Source organism: Coregonus lavaretus (genome assembly GCF_964263955.1).
Source record: "Coregonus lavaretus genome assembly, chromosome: 37".
Classification (NCBI taxonomy): Eukaryota; Metazoa; Chordata; class Actinopteri; order Salmoniformes; family Salmonidae; genus Coregonus; species Coregonus lavaretus.
This window is the reverse complement of record NC_140024.1, coordinates 19,639,171-19,651,305: the sequence shown is the minus strand read 5'-3', so window position 1 is coordinate 19,651,305 and position 12,135 is coordinate 19,639,171. Positions and strand designations below refer to the sequence as shown.

Below are 12,135 nucleotides of genomic sequence, written 5' to 3'. Positions count from 1 at the left end.
TTGTAATTATTTATCTTGAATTAAACAAAACTATTGCCTGCCACACTGTCACCTATTGTAATTCCTAAAGATTCACATTCATTATATTTTCTGCACTGTATCAGAGACACTGTAAGAAAACAGAAGGGTTATCCGGCGTCCTTGGGACGACCCTACCCTAAACCCTAGATTTACCCAAGTCTCGCTTTGCCATACCTCCAAAATCACGTCGTTGTCATGGGAAGCCTGGTTCGCAACGAGGCTACCCTAACCATAACCCTAACCGTAACATTTACTTAACCCTAACCTTAACCAAAGATTTGTATACCTAACCCAAGACCACAGCCTGTCGTTTCCAATGGGAACAAATTAGTCATAGTGGGGAGAACAAGCAAGGAGTTGGGCATAGCCAAGCACGAGCTAGCGAGATCCTATTGGCTTCTGCATATTTCCGTTAGGGAACGCAAGTGCGCGTGTGCAACAACTCAATTCGCCTTTGCACTCCTTCTAAACAATGCGATTTCTTACAACTTTGGCAAAGGGTAAAGTCTGCAAAACTTAGTCTACTCTGTTCATAACAGATTTTTAGTTTGGGAACAGAAAACTGTATTGAGATAAAATATTTAATCGATGAGAAAATGTGCAGAATCTCGGACAAAATCCACCTCCTTCCATCTTCTCCCACTGCCGGCCACTGGGCTTCCTCTCGCTACCATATTTGGTAGTGAGCGGAAACGCCAAGCGGATGCTTCACATTTATAACTCCGGTGAAATATCTGTCTCATTGTTCTATCTGTGCCTTAATCAATTAACATTTCAATTTTATAAAGAGAAATAGTAATGGCGTCTTTTTGTAGGCACTAACTCCGCCATGGTTCGTGGTAGTGTTTCTGGATAAACGCCGAAAAATAAGGTCTGTGGTAAACACAGATTTAGGAGATTTTATACGTTTTGTTCTATGAGATAATCTAAGGGGGGTAGGCACGTCCCAACCATTCCGGATAGCAAGGACCCTCAAAGAAAGGCCATCATTGCTATCTTTTTTAGTTCCGACAAGCTGTTTACCCGGGGAATACTATTTACACGCACAGGAAGTGATGTCATGCAGTTGTCAGCTGATCGGTGGGAGGAAATGTTTGATGCTAGCAGGTGCTAGCAGAAGGATTGTTGTCAGTTGAAAAAAAACAACCTTTTATTTGATTTCAGGATCTCGTTTCTCCTTTTTCTTAGTAGGCTGTATTCTGGGACTTCAACATAGAAAAATTATGTCGGGCGTCGCCTTCAAACTGCCCTCTCTTCTTGTTGGTTTGTTATTTATATCAACACAGACGACGGATGCTAAGGTAGGCTCTGTTGTTCAAGACTGTCATCTGCTTTATAGCTAAGTGCCCTTTCGTCTATTGTAATTTAATCCGTTTTATTTTGACATTGTTTAATGTTAGTTGTTGGGTCAGCTAGTTAGTTACTGTAATTAGCCAGTTAGACAAATCTGGCTCAGGTTAGTATGTCCTTTCATTTGACGACAATGGCTAAATTATCTAACTAGTTAGCTGGTAACCTGCTCTGTAAATGTGCAGTTAATGTGATTATTCCATTGGCTGTGTGAGCTTATTTTAGAAGCCAGTCAGCTAGTTAGCTAGTTATATCACTGTTTTATGGCATTAACGGTTCTCTGATATCACAGCCTGACCATTTCCCCAACTTTTCCCTTAGAATTCAGAGGATATTCGGTGTAAATGTACCTGCCCACCGTACAGAGACGTCGATGGACAGATCTACAAACAAAATGTATCTCTAAAGGATTGGTATGTTGTGTTGTCATGTCATTTACAGATGATTACATACTGGTCGCGTTCCACTGCTTAGACGTTGCCAGATCGTACAACGCCTGGATAGGTATTTCACCTATCAGCTAATCACACCATATGTTATAACAATCTGTCAATCGATGACACAGTCGAAGATGTGGCACACAACCATTTGGTTGATGCATGCAGTAGAATGCGACCACTGTCTGGGGTGGGGTGAATGTATGGGTTGTCTGATGGATTAGGCTAACTGTAATTTTATACTGTCATATGAATGATCTCAAATCATATTTGGATAACTGTTACTAACTTCAACCTCCCTGTGCTTTCAAATAAGTATTATGATTCAATTGTGTATTTGTTTTCAGTAACTGCCTCCATGTTGTGGAGCCAATGCCAGTTGACGGAAAGGATGTGGAGGCGTACTGTCTGCGTTGTGAATGCAAATATGAGGAGAGGAGTTCTGGAACCATCAAGGTAAGTCTGGGAAATCTACCAACCAGTTAGTTAGTTACTGTAACTAACTACCGTTGCTATCCTGCCATGTGGTAAAGCAGAGAGGAAGTGATTCTTCATACTTTCATGTGGATATTTTGGCTTAAATTCCCAACGGCAGAAGGACAACAGGCAAAGTAGGTTCAAATTGAATTGTATTCAACGTTCCTGACACACAGGGGACATTACGATTTCGGCAATGGGATATCACTCAACGATGTTGCCTAAGTGGGATAGCATCGGCGCATGCGCTCTGCTACTAACCAGTCAACTCTGTCTATTATTGCTGAAATGGAGTCAATAGTTGCATGCAGCCCAGGCCTAATGGGTTAATGAGTTTGTGTCCACTGTGTTCCAGGTAACTATCATAATCTACCTGTCCATCCTGGGCCTGCTGTTCCTCTATATGGTGTACCTGACCCTGCTGGAGCCCATGCTGAAGAGGAGGCTCTTTGGACACTCACAGCTCCAGAATGATGATGATGTCGGGGTATGTGTGCATGTTGCCCATCCTAACTATAGTGGCGGCCTTTAAGTCAAAGCAGTTGTAGCCATGACATTTTTGTTGTTTGATTGTGGATCTCGTATTGTGTGATGTGTTTGCGCAATATATGTGGTGATGTCTCATGCTGTAAATTGATTTAAATTGATTTGATGAATAGCTTGTAGATAATTGTTTTAGGAAGTGCCCTTCTCACTGTAATGTCTGTCTCTGGGTTCAGGACCAGCAGCCTTTCGCCAACGCCCACAACGTATTGTCTCGTTCGGCCTCTCGTCCCAACATGCTGAACAAAGTGGAGCACGCTCAGCAGCGCTGGAGGAGGCAGGTCCAGGAACAGAGGAAGTCTGTGTTTGACCGCCATGTGGTGCTCAGCTAAACCCATCCCCAGGAAACAAAAACCCTGGGTGAAGCAAATATAATTACTGTGACTGTGTGGTCCCTCCTTTTTATTTTTTTCTTCTTTTGACTGATTCTTTCCCCGACTTCCGAGCTTCATCCTCATTGGTGTTTTGTTCCTCAACAGGACCTGTATTTCATGAAATGTGATCATATAGCTCTATATATTGAGGAGGTGATCATAAAGGGTCTCTACATATTTAGGTGGTCCTCTGTAGCTCAATTGGTAGAGCATGGCGCTTATAACGCCAGTGTAGTGGGTTCGATCCCCGGGACCACCCATACGTAAAAATTTATGCACACATGACTGTAAGTCGCTTTGGATAAAAGCGTCTGCTAAATAGCATATTATATTATATTATATTATATTATTGAAGGGGGGTGTTGCATTTGAGACCTTTGCCAGTGTATGTATGACTTTGTATACTTTCTGATTTAATAATACTAATAGAAAGTAAAAGATGTTTCAGTTTGTACCCCCCCAATGGATAATCTGTGCCAATTTGCACAAGCTAATGTTAATCATTGGCTTCTGATAAAGTAGAAACAATGGGTGACCGTATGCACTCCTTTATAGTAATGTTGGCAGCTTCTGATAACAGGAAATGATTGCCATTTCACCAATGAAATTAGGTGAGATATTTGAAGGTAGAGTAAATGACAAACAAAATAATATCTAAGATATCATACCAAAATGAATCACTCAAGCTAATGAAAATGTTTTCAATAAATATAACATCTGCTACCTAAACCACGAAAGATGGGAATGAGTTGTAAAATGTCTCCTGTCAAAAAGCATGTTTTTTTAAGAAGTGATGTATAAACTTATTTTGAACCTTTTACCCTAAACAACAGTTGATGTATGCATTTCATTGTGTGCTGACTGTGGTGTAAACACTCCTGTATCATGTTCTCCTGTAAGGCTAAGTATAATGTAGAATTTGGGAGACATTTGGATGACTGTTAACCTATCATCCAATGGTACATTTAATGTAAACATTAGTCCTCTCCTTTGAATATATGTGTGTTACTGTAGTCAGAGCCCTCAGCTGTCACTGTAGAGTAGACGGACACCATCTCTACACCTGGTTTTGCTTTCAGCTTCTACTCCTCTCCATTTAGATGCATTTGACATGAATCACACGTGAATGAGATCCTCCTTTGTTTGAACTTTAAATAACTTTTGTTGTCTTATCTGTTAGACAGTCTTGATACCACCATCTGTCTTTTACACTGATGTAAATATGTTTTTTAATGATAATTTAGGATAGCTGGATGGTTGTAAAGTTGGTAGAAAATGCTACTGTTGGGTGGCCTAATGAAAGTGTTAACTCTTATCTGTGATAACTTCACATTTGAAATACATTTCTGAAATATTTATAATGCTTTTGTTTACCACTGACACTATCAAATTCCTGCACCATCCACCAGGAGGCGTCCTTCAACGTAAAGGGTAAAATACATGAGCCAAAATTGATGATCGCATTGATAGGCGCACAAAAACATATTGCACTAATGCCAACTTTGATAGGCGCTCAAAAACATGCGCACAAAATGGCAGGTCAACTATACCTTAGGAGTTCTATCAATATGATCATTTTTGGACATAGGTCTTTGCTATGCAGAGGGCAATAAACAGGAATGCAACAACTGATGAGAAATGTCAATAAGCAATGGAATTAAATTGTATTCATGCATTAGAAATCCATAATTCATAAGAAATGTCAATAAGCAATGGAATTAAATTGTATTCATCCATTAGAAATCCATAATATAGCCCAGAGGAAACTAAATCTGGACGAAAATAATCAGTCTATTTCGCAAGTTCACCATTGAACAATAGACCATGAAGTAAAATTACAGGATAAGTTTGCAAATAAAAGTGATCTCTAATGACAATATTTTGATACCATACAAGACAATAGTGATAATATATTCACTTTTCAATTACTTTTGCAGAGCTGCCGTCATCGTTTCCTGTTCTCTCCCCCTTTTATTTTTTTCTTTGCATTTAGTCCGTTATCCAGAAAAAATTAGGCTACACTCGGCGCAGAAAATTCAGATTTAAGGATACTCGGCAAGAGAGCTACATTTGCGCTGTCAAAGAATGGATTGTTGAAAAAATACTCCAATAAGTGCATAAAGGATAAGGTAAGAAGCATTTTCCTTTTAATTTGTTCATAACGTAAACCCATAAATTCTAGTTTTAACTTAATATAATGCATTAACTGTTTTATGAAACTGATCCTTTCATTTTCTGTTTTATGAAACTTGCGTGGGCAATAATGAAGAAAAATGTAAAAAATTGCCACAAAAATGTTGACATTTTTTATGAGAGTGACTTGCTGGGTTGATACAAAAACCTACGACCAACAACAGTTTCCCCAAAGTTGTTTTATTCAATACAGTAACCTCAAAATCAACTGTTGTACTGTGAACAGAAGCTAGGTGGCGCCTTAGGCCTTTTATATAAACTACCGTAAGTACCCAATCTGGCATCTTAAATGAAAAAATAAAATATACATATTTTGTACCATTTGAATATCAGTCAATATGGGAGGATCTGGGTGAATTTGTTTTTTTCTTTGCAGTATGCATTTATTGAAGTATTACTTAAAATGTTGCTTTATGTGTGGGGGAATGCAGGCTTCTGGAAGAAAGTAAAAGTATTAGAACTACTCTTTCACCTGAAACGCTTTCAACCTGAATTATTGCATGTCCAAGCAAAAACAATACTCCAAGGTACTTCCCGTTAATAGGGCCCATCCTGTGTTTTAAGGGCCAGGCTCTTATCTGTCCCTCTTTGGTTAACGACAGAAGGAGAGGGTCTGTCTCCTCAATCCCCTATTCAGTGCCTCAGTGTCAGACAGTGGGAATCGTTTCAAGGCTCATAGAGACTGCATCCCTGCAGGAGAAGCTACAGTCAGTACCTTCCCAAGGTCTGCCTGGCCATGGTCAGGCTACTATTATGGCTGCTGTCTGGAGAAACCTTTCAATCCCACTGAAATGCAAGATAATAGTTTATTTGTTCTTGCAGAGCAGTTACTCTCTGTGATGTGGAAATGCCTGTGCTGTAAATTGATGATGGTTTATTTGGATATTATTTATTCCTGTCTATAACAGTACAATGATTTCCGATGTTTAAAATATGAATTATTAGACATCTCTTGAGTAAATACTGTGGTTAGGGAGGCGCACATTGTCAGAGTAGAAATCTCTTTTATAAGGGAGAATAACTGTTTCCATGCATGTGTTTATCCTGTAAAGGCCCAATGGAGCCGTTTTTATATCAATATCAAATCATTTCTGGGTAACAATTAAGTACCTTACACACAAAAAAAAATGTAAGTCGCTTTGGATAAAAGCGTTTGCTAAATGGCATATTATTATAATATTATTTTTACCTTACTGTAACAGATTTCCATTAAAATGGGCAAAAAAAATGATCATGCAAGAATTTTGCTTGGACTGTCTGGGAGTGGTCTGAGTGGGGGGGGGGGGGGGGACTTAGAACTAACTGTTATTGGCAGAGAGGTTTGGAACTCTCTTTGTTATTGGTCTATTAACCAATTTACCACCTGGTGATGACACCAGGCAAGCCGAAACTCCCACCCATGCAAACAGGCTGATTAGAAGGTCCTGTGTAGATTGTATTGTCAACCAGCAACTATCAGGAAATAACACTGATCAAATGCTTTCACACTTTTGCAGTATTAGTTTCATCAGCTGTTATACAATATGATACAAAACACAGATTAAACAACATTTTGACTGCACTGGGCCTTTAAGAAAGCATCTGGAGCAAGAATTAAGACAATGTGCAGGACATTCCTCTCCTTTCAGTATGTGAAGCTGACAGCTATAATACCATTAACACATTGAACTAATCAGGATGAAGGCTAATGTGACTGGAGGCTGCCAATTTCCTCCATGATAACAAATACAGCACAGGATCATGTCCTAAAGTGTTTCCCCAATCCCAACAGTGCTGCAAAACATATGCAGGTGTTTATTAGAAATAAAAAATAAATCCCATGTGTGGTAGTGGCTTTAGATCTGTGGAAATGCTTCTTATTTGTACATGGGGGAAGCAGTAGCAGATCTTTTAAAAGTATCATGGCAGCCTTTGGTAGCATGGTTCTCCATGGGTCACAGACTCCAAATGGACTCCATATGAAGAGAACAGTCAAAAGGGGCCATAGTGGTACCTGAGGCTGTAGCATTTATTACAAGTATGCATAATCAAACACTTACACACACAGAATAGCTTACATGCCTCTGGTAGCTTTCCTTGTGACAACAAAAAGTTCTGCTTTTTGTCCATTTTGAGATATTTCTCAGCAGCAGAATGAGATCAAATCATATTTTCGCCCTATGATGCTAAGGGACAAAAGAAGATGGATACAATTACATTATGATACTTAGATGAACCACTGAACAGTCTACAGGCCCTGAAGCTTATTTTGATGCAGATTGGTACTGTAGGGGGAGAGGAAGTATTTGTAGAGCGAGTCTTGTCATCGCTCTCTTCATTAGGCCTTAGGGCAGTAGTTTTGGATATACATCATCAACCTGAGAGGAATCGACTGCTGGAGTTAAAGGGTGCCTTACGACCTGTCTTGAAATGTAATATGTTGTTCCTAAAAAAACTTATTTATGTTAAAACAGAAGCAGTTTAGACTTGCGATTCAATCAGACCTTATGCTGTTTGGCTGCTTGGAGGATTTCGTATGCGACTGGCCCATCCTCATTTCCATAGCTCCCTTGACCCGCTGGCCCTTGGCTATTTAAAATCTCCAGATGCCAGAGGAGAGGCTCTCACAGGAATATTTTGTGGTAAGGGTGTGGTGAAAGCTCAACAGTGTACTGGAGAGGGATACTGTCAACTTTCCAAGGCTTTTGTGGGTTCACTGAACATGACGGATGGATCCTACGCAAGGTACATTGGACCTGTAACGGGTCCAAAAAACACTGGCCTGGTCGTATGTTTTTTCCCTTTGCCTGAATGGTTTTAGCAGGTGTAAAAGGTGGAGAGTTGTAGACCTCAGGGAGAAGATTTTAAAACAGATTTATGCCATCAAAACACTGTGGACAAATTCCTGAGTCCAAGCATTGAAAAAGGTTGTATTCTCTTGTAAAAGTAGCCCTATACAACAATAACAGTCTCTCTGTCATGGTTGTAGAGGGGATTTGTCAATGAATGTTTAAGTAGTGCTTATTTTGGTTTGGACTGTATTTTCTCATGTTACACACAGAGAAGCAGCGTAATGTATTGCTTACAGTGTACAGAAGAAACTCTGAAGACAAGGCTTCTCGACACCACAATGGATTCCAGGAGGTTGTTCTTCGTTGTGCATCCGTGCTACTGGAGCCAGCGTTCCCAGTCTGAAACAGCACTAGTACCTCTGCTAATCTGAAGCACAGAGCTGTCAGAGTCCACTCAGTACTCTTTATACTTTATGAGGCTTTGACATGTCTTGAGAGACAACTACACTGAACAAAAATATAAACGCAACATGTAATATGTTGGTCCCATGTTTCATGAGCTGAAATAAAAGATCCCAGAAATTTTCCATACACACAAAAAGCTTATTTATCTCCAATTTTGTGCACAATTTTGTTACATCCCTGTTAGTGAGCATTTCTTCTTTGCCAAGATAATCCATCCACCTGACAGGTGTCGCATATCAAGAAGCTGATTAAACAGCATGATCATTAAAGAAGTGCACCTTGTGCTGGGGACAATAAAAGGCCACTCAAAAATGTTTTGTCACACAACACAATGCCACAGATGTCTCAAGTTTTGAGGGAGAGTGCAGTTGGCATGCCGACTGCAGGAATGGCCACGAGCTGTTGCCAAATAATATAATTTTCATTTCTCTACCATAAGCCACCGTCAACATCGTTTTAAAGAGTTTGGCAGTACGTCCAACTGGCCTCACAACCAAAGACCAAGTGTATGGCGTTGTGTGGGCGAGCGGTTTGCTGATGTCAGCGTTGTGAACAGAGTGCCCAATGGTGGTGGTGGAATTATGGTATGGGCAGGCATAATCTACGGACAACGAACACAATTGCATTTTATGGGTGGCAATTTAAATGCACAGAGATACCGTGACGAGATCATGAGGCCTATTGTGAGGCAAATTTTTTTTTAAGGTATCTGTGATGAACAGATGCATATCTGTACTCCCAGTCATGTGAAATCCATAGATTAGGGCCTAATGAATATATTTCAATTGACTGATTTCCTTATATGAACTGTAACTCAGTAAAATCTTTGAAATTGTTGCATGTTGCATTTATATTTTTGTTCAGTATAGTTAGAGCTCAGAGTAAAACGACACACTGACAAAACTGTGGACTTCCTGGAGACATGAGTCGGATGTCTGCATCTTACGACTTCCTCCATTCCTCAGTCAGTAGAATGATAGGATGCTCCGGGGGGACTGTATGAAATAGGGCACAGTGTGAGTGAAATATATGAAACATGGGTGGAGACTTGCTTGAACTGTGGTGTGGATTCTATTCATGACAGGTAGGTAACCTGCCTAAATGACTACTGCCCCGTAGCACTCATGTCGGTAACCATGAAGTGCTTTGAAAGGCTGGTCATTGCTCACATCAACACCATCATCCCGGAAACACTAGACCCACTCCAATCGCATACCGCCCCAACAGATGACGCAATCTCAATCGCACTCCACACTGCCCTTTCCCACCTGGACAAAAGGAACACCTATGTGAGAATGCTGTAAATTGACTACAGCTCAGCGTTCAACACCATAGTGCCCACAAAGCTCATCACTAAGCTAAGGACCCTGGGACTAAACACCTCCCTCTGCAACTGGATCCTGGACTTCCTGACGGGCCCCCCCAGGTGGTAAGGGTAGGCAACAACACATCTGCCACGCTGATCCTCAACACGGGGGCCCCTTAGGGGTGCGTGCTTAGTCCCCTCCTGTACTCCCTGTTCACCCATGACTGCATGGCCAGGCACGACTCCAACACCATCATTAAGTTTGCTGACAACACAACAGTGGTAGACCTGATCACCGAAAACGATGAGACAGCCTATAGGGAGGAGGTCAGAGACCTGGCAGTGTGGTGCCAGGACAACAACCTCTCCCTCAACGTGAGCAAGACAAAGGAGATGATCGTGGACTACAGGAAAAGGAGGGCCTAACACGCCCCCATTCACATCGACGGGGCTGTAGTGGAGCGCGTCGAGAGTTTCAAGTTCTTTGGTGTCCACATCACCAACAAACTATCATGGTCCAAACACACCAAGAAAGTTGTGAAGAGGGCACGACAACGCCTTTTCCCCCTCAGGAGACTGAAATTATTTGGCATGGGTCCCCAGATCCTCAAAAAGTTATACAGCTGCACCACTGAGAGCATCCTGACCGGTTGCATCACCGCCTGGTATGGCAACTGCTTGGCATCCAACCGTAAGGCGCTACAGAGGGTAGTGCGTACGGCCCAGTACATCACTGGGGCCAAGCTTCCTGCCATCCAGGACCTACAGTGAGGGAAAAACATATTTAATCCCCTGCTGATTTTGTATGTTTGCCCACTGACAAAGAAATGATCAGTCTATAATTTAATGGTAGGTTTATTTGAACAGTGAGAGACAGAATAACAACAAAAAAATCCAGAAAAACGCATGTCAAAAATGTTATAAATTGATTTGCATTTTAATGAGGGAAATAAGAATTTGACCCCTCTGCAAAACATGATTTAGTACTTGGTGGCAAAACCCTTGTTGGCAATCACAGAGGTCAGACGTTTCTTGTAGTTGGCCACCAGGTTTGCACACATCTCAGGAGGGATTTTGTCCCACTCCTCTTTGCAGATCTTCTCCAAGTCATTAAGGTTTTGAGGCTGACGTTTGGCAACTCGTACCTTCAGCTCCCTCCACAGATTTTCTATGGTATTAAGGTCTGGAGACTGGCTAGGCCACTCCAGGACCTTAATGTGCTTCTTCTTGAGCCACTCCTTTGTTGCCTTGGCCGTGTGTTTTGGGTCATTGTCATGCTGGAATACCCATCCACGACCCATTTTCAATACCCTGGCTGAGGGAAGGAGGTTCTCACCCAAGATTTGACGGTACATGGCCACGTCCATCGTCCCTTTGATGCGGTGAAGTTGTCCTGTCCACTTAGCAGAAAAACACCCCCAAAGCATAATGTTTCCACCTCCATGTTTGACGGTGGGGATGGTATTCTTGGGGTCATAGGCAGCATTCCTCCTCCTCCAAACACGGCGAGTTGAGTTGATGCCAAAGAGCTGGATTTTGGTCTCATCTGACCACAAAACTTTCACCCAGTTCTCCTCTGAATCATTCAGATGTTCATTGGCAAACTTCAGACGGGCATGTATATGTGCTTTCTTGAGCAGGGGGACCTTGCGGGCGCTGCAGGATTTCAGTCCTTCACGGCGTAGTGTGTTACCAATTGTTTTCTTGGTGACTATGGTCCCAGCTGCCTTGAGATCATTGACAAGATCCTCCCGTGTAGTTCTGGGCTGATTCCTCACCGTTCTCATGATCATTGCAACTCCACGAGGTGAGATCTTGCATGGAGCCCCAGACCGAGGGAGATTGACAGTTATTTTGTGTTTCTTCCATTTGCGAATAATCGCACCTACTGTTGTCACCTTCTCACCAAGCTGCTTGGCAATGGTCTTGTAGCCCATTCCAGCCTTGTGTAGGTCTACAATCTTGTCCCTGACATCCTTGGAGAGCTCTTTGGTCTTGGCCATGGTGGAGAGTTTGGAATCTGATTGATTGATTGCTTCTGTGGACAGGTGTCTTTTATACAGGTAACAAGCTGAGATTAGGAGCACTCCCTTTAAGAGTGTGCTCCTAATCTCAGCTCGATACCTGTATAAAAGACACCTGGGAGCCAGAAATCTTTCTGATTGAGAGGGGGTCAAATACTTATTCCCTCATTAAAA

General features: G+C 41.7%; 2 protein-coding genes across 2 annotated transcripts in view; both read left to right on the top strand.

The window, feature by feature from the left end:
- The first annotated feature begins 1,085 nt into the window (after positions 1-1,085).
- tmem9b (TMEM9 domain family, member B) lies at positions 1,086-4,050 on the top strand. Its single transcript, XM_084154690.1, has 5 exons — positions 1,086-1,322; positions 1,693-1,784; positions 2,156-2,264; positions 2,641-2,772; positions 3,005-4,050. The coding sequence occupies exons 1-5, from the start codon at positions 1,245-1,247 to the stop codon at positions 3,158-3,160; spliced, it is 567 nt and encodes a 188-aa protein (XP_084010816.1). The 5' UTR covers positions 1,086-1,244; the 3' UTR covers positions 3,161-4,050.
- A 1,064-nt stretch (positions 4,051-5,114) lies between these two features.
- Positions 5,115-12,135, top strand: part of dennd2b (DENN domain containing 2B) — a 77,495-nt gene continuing 70,474 nt past the window's right edge. The window contains exon 1 of the mRNA XM_084154682.1: positions 5,115-5,331. The gene's annotated coding sequence lies outside the window, so the exon portion shown is untranslated. The remainder of the gene's footprint in view (positions 5,332-12,135) is intronic.